The 10,888-nt window shown below is 35.1% G+C and overlaps 1 protein-coding gene across 1 annotated transcript; it reads left to right on the top strand.

The window, feature by feature from the left end:
* Positions 1-5,207: 5,207 nt before the first annotated feature.
* LOC107775830 (putative protein phosphatase 2C 23) lies at positions 5,208-8,215 on the top strand. Its single transcript, XM_016595615.2, has 4 exons — positions 5,208-6,749; positions 7,000-7,113; positions 7,204-7,468; positions 7,567-8,215. Exons 1-4 carry the CDS (start codon positions 5,379-5,381, stop codon positions 7,680-7,682), a joined length of 1,866 nt encoding a protein of 621 aa, XP_016451101.1. The 5' UTR covers positions 5,208-5,378; the 3' UTR covers positions 7,683-8,215.
* The last annotated feature ends 2,673 nt before the right edge of the window (positions 8,216-10,888 follow it).

Below are 10,888 nucleotides of genomic sequence, written 5' to 3'. Positions count from 1 at the left end.
TGAACAAGACTACTATTTCACTTTGCACACACACGGGGCAAGTTCTAGACATCAAATTCACTGCACAGAATACATACAAACCTCATACAGACATGTCACATAACTCATTCAGGATTTATTTTTATCACGACACTCCAGTCAAAGCAGTTAAGCAAATTTAAGAATCCATGATTTAAGGTATTTATTCTAGAGTCAAAAATTGAGCCTAAGCGCCACAACCAAAGTACTAACTATTCTCAATGCATAACAAAGTTAACAAATATCGCTTCAATTCAATTCATCTCACACTAGCTCCTACTCCTAAAAAAATAAAACTAACTACGCCCGATTAAAATAAAACCCTTAGAAAAGAACCGCGACACAAAGAAAAACCAAGTGGGAATTATTGCACTACCTACAAAGAAAATATTTTTGTCCCTTTTTTCTTTAGACTTAAATTCCTCAAGAAAATTATCTAATAGATCCATCGTCTGGAAAAGTCCATTTTTAAAAAAATAAATATTATTCAATTAAACTAACACAGCTAAAGTAGCATAGAAAGTCACCCAGACAATCTCCTCATCCCACACTTAAAAATGTGCATTGTCCCCAATGCACACCATAACTAATAAGAGGATAAAAGAAACTCCCTGGTAGGCTAAAGGCCGAAGAACTAGTAGCTCATGGGGTACTCAGACTTTTCCCAGGCTTGGTCCTTCGTGCGGGTACCTCACACTTCGTTCCAACCATCTGGTTTGTTGTTGCATCCTTCCAATTGCTTTTCTTTCCATGCTCCTAGAAAATCAAGAATCGACACTATAAAAATAATATAATTAAAAAAAATAATAAAAAAATAAAAATAAAATTAAAAGAAAACAGTAAAGCTGAGTTGCCTCCCAACAAGCGCTTGATTTAACGTCGCGACATGGCGTGAATCACTTTTTGCCTCCACTTTGAACTTATGAATTGGACCCTAAGTTTTGATTCTGCTCTATGATCATGCTCCTGGGGCCATACAAATTGTTGCGAGCCAAAAATTAAATGATACTTTCTGAACTTTTTGGCTTTCAACCGAGGAGTGTCGTTTTGCCTAGACGGCCTTGAAAATTTCAGAATATATGGCTTATCTACCTCTTACTTTAACTCTTGCATTGGCTCATGCAAATCAATTTCCATTTCAACATCTTAACATAATGTAGAGAAGTGTTTGGAATGAGGCCTAATGCGCTCCAATACATGAACTTCAAGATTTTTAACCTCCTTCATACCAGTCACACTAGAGTCAACTAAATTTGTTTCTTCAACATCCCTGGTTAATTCTAGTATTAAATCTTCAACATCGGCACCCTCAACTTTTAGTTGGATAGATTGTTGGTGTTCTACTCTGACCTCCTCCACTAGCATCTCCTCGTATTTTTGTAAATCTTTAATTATAATGGCAATTTTTGCAGCCAATTCATGCTCTTCTTGGCTACTCTCCACAATGTAAGCTAGTTGGGCTTTACAAGGTTCAATTAGTTTATACGCTTGAGCCTCCAAGTGGTGAATAGTTGCCTCTTGCATTTGTATTTGCAATGATTTCTTATCATATAGTTATGTGAAACACTTTAATATATCTTTGATCTCCTTCAGATCAGCTTCCCAGGGTTCTTTGTTCCTATTATCCTCACAAGAAAAAATAGAACCATCATAATAAGGGGTTGGGGGGAGGATAACATATATAATCACAACCATGAAAGTGAATATTTTGACCAACACACATATCACACACATTCCACACATAAGATTGAGTTGGTGAACATAACTCGCTCTCGAAAATATTTTGATAATTTTTCAATGGGTGGTTTCCTCCACTATATTCATAAGGAGGATCAAAAGTAGAATTAACGAAATCAAAAATCTTATAATTCCAAGATGCCATGTCTCTCAAGTCCACAAGTAAAACAAACAAAATTAAAAAAAATCAAATACAAAAATAAAATAAAAGTTCAAACTTGAAACCTAGCAATATATACACCTACAGATATACCGTTAGTTCCTCGACAATGACGCCAAAATTTAATCACGCCCAACTATGCCTTATAAAAAGGACTAAGTGATCGCTGCAAGTATAATCCGGTCTAAAAGTCCGGAGTCGAATCCCACAGAGAACTAAGGTTTAACTATAATTGTTCACTATCACCAAGAAGACAAGCTTGAACAATTCCTAACTTATAGATATTAAGATTCTTGTGTTTAACAAATTAATTAACAAATTAAAATAGTAAATTAACAACTAAAGATACTAAGGGTTAAAGACAAGATTAAGGAGGTCTAGAGTTATGATTTCCCCAATTGTCGGAATCCTTCCTGCTACGTCTTCTATAATTTTGCCTAAGTATTCTCTACTGATCATAAGCGCTCTGAGTGTTCTAATTCTCTCCCGAGTAACTACCAAAATTTACTAGACATATCTGAATTACGCTAGCTGGCATTAAGTACGGCTCACTCGGATCGCACCAAGGTTTTGTTATGCCTAATCCCACCTTTAAACCCTCCGTATTGATCCCTCATATATGTTAGGAGTAATGTTGTTCAACAACTACCTAAATATGCACTCTTTCTCGAGTAATACATACTAAATTGGTATAGTCTATTGAGAGCACTTCAACTAACTACAATAATAACGTAGTTGAACAAATAGAGAAAAGTCACGACTCAATTATATAAAAACATAACAAGAATTTATCTTACAAAAGGTTTATCAAAACTCTAGATAACAAGCTAGTTATTCATAATAGTATGCATAACTACAATACTAGAATTCATAACCAATAATGAAAATAGGACGAAGGAAGTGAAAAACTCGTAAAAGAATTCTCCGCCTTGCTCCTAGTATGTTCTTGCCTCCTTAGGTCGAATCCCCGGTCTCCACGGCGGCTCCGTGCTCTCCCTAGGTCTAAAGTGTGTCCAAACTCGATCTCCCCTCAAAAGCAGCATTTTTAGGTCTATTTATATGTGCAGGAAAAGACCTAAACGTGTATACCAAGTCCTAGTCAAACTAGGAGATGAAATAAGCCTTCAAAACTTAGACTGGATCTCGCCCGAGGCTTGGTGTCGCTAGCCTCAGCCTAGCCTTTGGCTAGGCTAAAGCCTAGTTCACCCTGGCCTTTGGCTGGCCTCGCCAGGCTAAAGCCTGGTTCAGCCTAGCCTTTGGTTGGCCTCGCCAGGCTAACGCCTGGTTGAGCTGGCCTTTGCCCGGCCTCTCCTTTTCACTGTTCTCAAGCACACTTTCAATGTTTAAGTATCTCTTTTACTCTACTTTCATCTCCAATTCACCTACACATAAAATAGATTCCATTACGCGCAAATAAAGTGTAATTTATCAGTAAAGCATGTAAAATGCAAGACACATAATGCGTTACACCATGAATTATAGCCACACATCATGTACGTATCCCTAAAAAGTCATTTACTCCTCACATTTGAGAAGAAATGTAAGTGATATTATAATTATCATGCAACACTTAATGAAGGGTAGTTTAATTACACTAACTATTTTCGTCTAAAATTTAGTATTTCTTTAATGGGTGTGCCCAAAGCAAATTGATCACTTATTGTGGACCGGAGGGAGTAGTCTATTAGGCGGAGAGTCCATTTAGCCTATAATCCCTTCGCAAGTATAATCAAACTCTTTTATAATAGTCTTCCTCTATAAAAATATTTCACTATAACAATCAAGTTATTTTTGGAATTAATATTTTATGTTATGTTACGTTATAAATATTTTTTCAATAACAATATTTCATCGTAGGAGCTAAAAATATCCGAAACAAATGAAATTGTTATAAAGATATTTAATTGTACTGCTTTTAATCAATGAGGGGCTCAATTGGTTAATAACAATTGCACCCACTTTGAGGACCAACGAAAACTCGTTGGTTCACAACTCAACAAGTACTCTTCTTATTAAGTGGATGAACCCAGTCGGCCTATAAACCCATTAGAATTAAGCACTCTTTTTCAATCAATGAGAGACTCTATTGGTTCACAGCACAATGTATTCACTATTTTTACTATTATCTAATTGGAATAGTTTAAGGTTTAGGTTTCCGTCACATTTTTTGGAATGCGGTTTTCCTTAGACCCTGCATGAATACAAGATATTTTGTGAATTTGGTTGTCTTTTATATAATTGGAAGAAAATTTATAAACTCATCAACCTCAAAGTTAATAACCAAACAAGTTTATTCTATGAAAAACATAGATAAATCAAGTTTTGCTGTTGAGTGGTTTACATGTTTACAAGCTGATAATGAAAAACCTATATCTAATTAATAGATTCAAGTGTCTTATGGTTGTTCCTAAGATCACTTAATAACAAAAAAACTCATAGTTAGACCTTTCATAATTTTCTTAATTATGTTTAAATATTATTGTGATAAAACGAAACAGAAAGCTTGTAACAAAAGAAATAAAGACACCATTATTAGCTTGAGAATAAAGAGAGCAAATATGTCAGCTATAAGTCTATAACTATGATAGACCAAGCCAAGAAATTTAGCCAGCTGGCAATATTTCTCCTGTAAACGTGGCACCCAATATTATTTCCCAGTTGGCATGCTGCTTTCTCCTCTATATAATCATTTTTTTTGTTTCCATTTGGCCCCATAATATATATATATTTTTCTCAAGTTGGCCCTTTTGACTTTAACTCGTAAGTACTATTTTATTCAAACACCCACACGGTTTAGCTTACCTTAGCCTTAAGCTAAATAAACTCCCACAAATTAAGACATGATAAAAAGTTCAATGTCAACGCCCCTATCCCCACCTCCCTCGAAATGAGTTATCATTTAAATTTTATGAGTTTAACCTTTAAAATTCTGTATTTATATTTTTTAAATTATAATTTTAGATTTATAATTTATTATTTATAATTTTAATAAATTCTTATATTTAAATTTATATTTCATATTAAAAGTACTTGTTTCAGATGAACCAAAAATAAAACGTTGTATTTGCCTATGCTTGATCACCAGACAAATTAAACATTTATAAAATAAAATAATAATAAAAAAGAAAATAGTGAAGTGCCACCCAAAGGAGCATCGAATAAGTACAATAACTAGTAATATTCTTACTTTTCATGTATCCAAAGTCAACTCCCCCATACTTTTTGGTTCTCTATCTCTCTCTCTCCCCCTTTTCCTCTTCATATTTATGAATTTAAATGCTAAAGGTTCATCAATAACCACCTGCTATAAACTTTCAAATTTCAGTCTTGATATTTTTTCTTCTTTTCTCATAGACTTACAGCTTTATTCTCTCCACAATCCTAAGTCGAACACCAATTAGAAATGCTTCGTAGTTGAATATTCATCAAAACTGTTTGATATTTTAAACTTATCAAATAAAGGATGGGAAACGGAATTGGAAAGTTGAAGCAGTGTTTTGCAGGAGATGTTGGAGAAATCTCCAAACGACGCCATGATATTGGTGTAGACCTCTCTGATACACTTGACAAAGGATTAGGCCATTCTTTTTGCTACATCTTGCATGATTCATCATCCAAAAATCACCCTTTTTCAGAAGACTCCTCTTCTTCTACCACTACCACTATCTCCAGTGCCAGCAGCAGCAGCCAAACGACGGCGTTTCGTACCATCTCTGGCGCCTCTATCTCCGCCAACACCTCCACGCCCCTCTCCACTGCCCTCGTCGACTTTTGTCCTTCCAATACTTACGTTGAGAAGTCTTCAGCTTTTGAAAGCTCTCAGTGGTTTTCTTCTTTCCCTCTTCAGCCAATTCTCCGGAGATCAATCCCCTCTGTTTGTTCGGGCCCGATTCCCCGACTTTCTACCTCGGGCTCAGGCCCAATCGAGAGGGGATTTCTCTCCGGTCCAATGGAGCGGAGCTTCAATTCCGGTCCATTGGACAATCAGTACGATCAGCTCCAAAGGTACAAACCTGAGTCTAGTAAGTGGCATTTGGTTAGGAATTTAAAGAAAGTTTTATCAAGCTCACTTTTGGGGTTCCAAGAAATGAATTTAGCAGAGGAAAAAAACGACATTAATGGTCAAGTTGGTAACAATTTGAGTAGTGAAAACAGTTTGGCTGATGAAGATGAGGAAAATAAATTATTTAGAAGTCAAAATGTGCAGTGGGCTCAGGGGAAAGCAGGGGAAGACAGAGTACATGTAGTGATTTCTGAGGAACATGGTTGGGTTTTTGTTGGAATTTATGATGGATTTAATGGACCTGATGCCACTGATTTTCTACTGAAAAATCTTTATTCAAATGTGTTCAAGGAACTCAAGGGATTGCTTTGGAATGACAAGTTAGAAACCTCCGAAAAATTCATGTGTAACGAGACAGTTATCGTTCAGAATCAAGAATTAGATCAATTGAGCAATTCAGGATCTGATACAGTTGCTAGTATTAACCATTTGGATGTTTTGAAAGCGTTATCAGAGGCGCTGAGGAGAACCGAGGCATCATATTTGGAGATCACAGATATGATGGTGAACGAGAACCCTGAGTTAGCCTTAATGGGATCTTGTGTCTTAGTTATGTTGATGAAAGGAAAGGATGTTTACTTGATGAATGTTGGAGATAGTAGAGCTGTTTTAGCTCAAAATCCTGAATCCGATCGTTCCATTTGTAATTTGGATCGGATAAATGAGGAGAGCTTAAATAGCATTGATTCACTATATAGAGTTGATTCAGACCGAAAACACAATCTTACTTCTTGTCAACTCACTATGGATCATAGCACATCAGTTAAAGAGGTACTAATTCTAGTCCATTCTACTTAAGTCGATGTACGCTTCAGCATAACTGGTAAATTTGCAGCCATGTGACCAGGAGGTCATGGGTTCGAGCCATGGAAATAGCCTCTTGTAGAAATGCAGAGTCAGGCTGCGTACAATAGTTCCTTATGGTCCGGCCCTTCCTGAACCCTGTGCATAGCGGGAGCTTAGTGTATCGGGCTGCCTTTTTATTGTTTCATAGACTAATTCTTATGTTTGTCTGATGCAGGAAGTTATTAGGATTATAAGTGAGCATCCTGACGATGCGTCTGCTATAAAAAAGAATAGAGTAAAAGGTTCTTTAAACGTTACTCGAGCTTTCGGAGCAGGCTATCTCAAACAGGTATATATAACCTTTGAGAAATATCATTTCTTGAAATTTAACTAGAATTAGTCTTGGATTTAACTTCATTTACTTGTGTTGATTCTACAGCCCAAATGGAACAATGCACTTCTAAAGGTTTTCAGAATAGACTACGTTGGAAATTCGCCTTATATCAACTGTTTACCATCAGTTTACCACCACAGACTTAGCCCAAGAGATAGATTTCTGATCTTATCATCTGATGGACTTTACCAATACTTCAACAATGAAGAAGCAGTTGCTGAAGTTGAGACATTTATGTCTATATTCCCCGAGGGAGATCCCGCGCAACATCTTGTTGAAGAAGTGTTATTTAGAGCTGCAAAGAAAGCTGGTAAATACTAATATACTCAATCTGTACTTGTGAGATTTCTAAGTACTAATTTCTCATACAAATCTAAATCTAGAAAACTTTGTTTTCTGATATTCTAGGTATGGATTTCCATGAGTTACTTGATATACCACAAGGTGATCGTAGGAAGTACCACGATGATGTCTCGATTATCATCATATCGTTCGAAGGAAGGATATGGAGATCATCTGTGTAAATCAGCAGAAAAGAATATACTCAAACTAATTTTGCTTATTAACTTTTATTACTCCATTTTGGTGGAAGTGTCTATAGTACACAGCTTAGGCTGCTATACAAGATAGAGAGGCTTAGAGGCGGACCCAAGATTTAACCACAAGAGCGATGTTGCTATTGTTGGGTCTCGATCTTAGGTGAGTATGCTCAATGCTAAACCAGCTCAACCAACCAGCTTTCGTGTTTGAGGGGACAATTAAAATATATAAGGGGTCCTTGGTGTGTATATATAGAGTTTTTATCGAGGCTAATGGGTTCTGGTGACCCCTCTACCATCAACCTAGGTCCATCGTCCGCCTCTGGTCAGAGGTTGTTGTTTCTTGTTAAGGGGATTGTAAAGGTGCCAATGAAATTGCCCCTATTTCATTTCCAAATATAATAGGATAATTTGTAACAGATTGTGCTCTTTGTACATATATTCCTAGTTCTAGGTGTCCATTACACTGCTACCTCAATAGACTCGACCAATTGGTCAAAATTTATTTGTTTGTTTCATACTTTTGTTCTAGTTTCAGATTACTCAAATCTCGTACTTATTTTTCAGCAGTTTAAGTGCAAAACCAAGGCATAATATCCGGGGCGGAGCTAGCATAGGACTTGCTGATTTGACCGAACTCAGTAACTTTGGTCCAAATCTTATATTTGTCTTATGAAATTAAAATCCAATAACTTAAACGGGTTAGAATTCCAAATCAATCAGGTTTAAATTCTGACTCCGCCTTTACGATCAATATAACTTATCCAAGAAGAATTTGCTAAAGGAATAAGGATATTAGAATAATGGATGGCATAATGCAAAAAGCAAATGAAATGACAAAGAGGGAATGGTTGGAATTAGAAGTGCTGGTGGAACAATTTTCCTCTCCATTATCCATATTTTGTTAGGGTACTTAAATTTCAAAATAAACAATTAATTGTTGGTGTAAATTTGAAGTACACTACTGATTTGTTTAATCATGAATGATCCTAGTAGACCAAGTCATCTAACTAAAACTGCCCCGTATTAGTTAATCACCAGTGATCATGAGGCAGGTGAAAACTAACAGGAAGCGGTTGTTTTTAAGACAAGTTATGTTAGACATTAATTATACTGGAATTAATTGACTGATATTATTTTTTATTGACTATTTGGCATGCTGTATTAATCATGTGATTGTCAATTTTACTGCTTTATTTTGTGATAACTTATTCTGGGATTATTATTTTATCCTCTGGCAGGTATAAGTTATCCCAGTAATATTTTTAATCCTGGAATAACTTATACTCAGAATTAATAACCAAACAAGGAATATATCGGTACTAAATTTTTATCCAAGGATTATTTACTTATCCATCATACCAAACGAACACTAAGTGATTTGGTTATCAGGATAAGGATATTAATTACGGTATAAAATTTGAGATTATATTTATTTCATATTTGATTGTGAAATTTAGTTAATAATGGGATAAATTACCAGAATCTTGGTACCTATCGGGATTATAATCCAACGATATCCTAGTTCCAAACCAACAGAGAGAGGCAAACGCTTTGGTGATTTCTTTCTGTTAGACTAGATTTTGGTGGACTGAATTATGTGGTATATATTCTTGGCGGGTGATAGAAAATATGCAGTGAAATAGTCGAGGTGTGTGTAAACTGGTTTGGACAAAAAATATTGGTCATTAAAATGATTTAAAAAAAAATAATAGTAATCCATCCATATTATCCACTAAAATTAACTTTTTAAAAATGGGTCAAATATGGATAAAAACCATATTATGCACCTAAAATGTATAACCAATAGGTTTAACTTTTACATTTGCGAAAAAATTGAGAATTTCTCAATTTTGGGAAACTAGGTATTCTTATAAAAGTGATCATATAAAGAAGCCATGAGTAATATGGATATTCATGTTATTCGCAGGTTAAACCATTTTCTATCCGTATTAAATATGAATTAGATTACATATTTTATCCGTTTTTGTATTGTTCGTTTTCTACCGCCCGTCTGGTTAGTTTGTGTGGAACTTTCAATTGAAATAAATGCGAAAAGACAATGTGATACCACAGTTCACTAATTTGTTTATTATCGAAAGATCAGTAGAGTAAATGCTCATGAAATTCAACTTCTTGCGTTTGAAAAGATCCTCGAAGCATCTCGTCGGATTTATAGTGTATGAAATGGACAAGAACCAATTTTCAAGATCCATTGGAATTTTCCGGTTGATCAAGAAGACTTTCAGAACTTAATCCTCTGTTGCTCCCTAAATGGAAAGTAGTTGGCCATAAATGGAGATAGTCAATTAAGCTGATCATGATTTTCAATAAGTACATAGTCAATTAAGCTCATGATTTGCAGTAAACCTAATCGTTTTCTTGTTAATCCAATCCACTAATTGAGAGAGCCATATAAGTCATAGTTGTGACCTAATTAAGAAATATTGAGAAAGGAGTTGCGTATTGGTCTAGTTAGAAAAAACAGTAGCACCTGACCTGTTTGTAAATTACTACTATTATTATGCTGTATGGAGCATCATGACTAGTTAATACAAAATTAAGAAAGAAACAAATAACATGGAAGTGGTTGACTCTAAGCTAACAGACAAAAAAGCTTACATTATAAGCCAAGGTTGCTTTTCAAAAAATTATTGGGATGGTTTCATCAGCTTATAATATATGAAGGGAAAAAACATCCAAAAGTTGTGATGGCATAATTGAAATTCCTCCATCTTCGATCACGGAGCGTACGTAGAATTTTTTGTAAGCGATGTCAAAATTTATAGAGAAAAGCGAATAATAAATAACTTTAACTAAGATATATTTACATAAAAAATAGCTTTAGTCCATTGATTTTGTTGAGTTTTAAGTTAGAAAAGGTTATGAGTTCAAATATTTGCCAAAAATACGTGCTAGTTAAGGTTCGGACATGTGACGTCTTAGAGTAAAGTTACACACATAACCAAGTGCCAAAAGACAATTTATATCAAGTGGTATCATTTTTTTCTACTTATTTAATTCCTCCCAGTATTAATACATATATTTGATAATTTTTTACGATGAAGCGGTATCGTGTAATACCGCGTCGTTGAACGTGCATCTACCCCTAATTAATCAGATGTATCGAGTTCAAATAATTGGAATGCAAAATCTTTTGGTAGAGTGTTCTTGTGCTTTTAGCTGGCTTA

This window comes from Nicotiana tabacum, chromosome 5 (assembly GCF_000715075.1).
Source record: "Nicotiana tabacum cultivar K326 chromosome 5, ASM71507v2, whole genome shotgun sequence".
NCBI lineage: Eukaryota > Viridiplantae > Streptophyta > Magnoliopsida > Solanales > Solanaceae > Nicotiana > Nicotiana tabacum.
This window is presented reverse-complemented; position numbering and strand designations above follow the sequence as displayed.

Bases quoted from the DNA above. Each gene is read 5' to 3' on its own strand.
- LOC107775830 (XM_016595615.2), top strand. From the start codon at position 5,379: ATGGGAAACGGAATTGGAAAGTTGAAGCAGTGTTTTGCAGGAGATGTT. The intron at 7,114-7,203 runs GTATATATAACC...TTGATTCTACAG, and splicing joins GAGCAGGCTATCTCAAACAG to CCCAAATGGAACAATGCACT. The intron at 7,469-7,566 runs GTAAATACTAAT...CTGATATTCTAG, and splicing joins TAGAGCTGCAAAGAAAGCTG to GTATGGATTTCCATGAGTTA.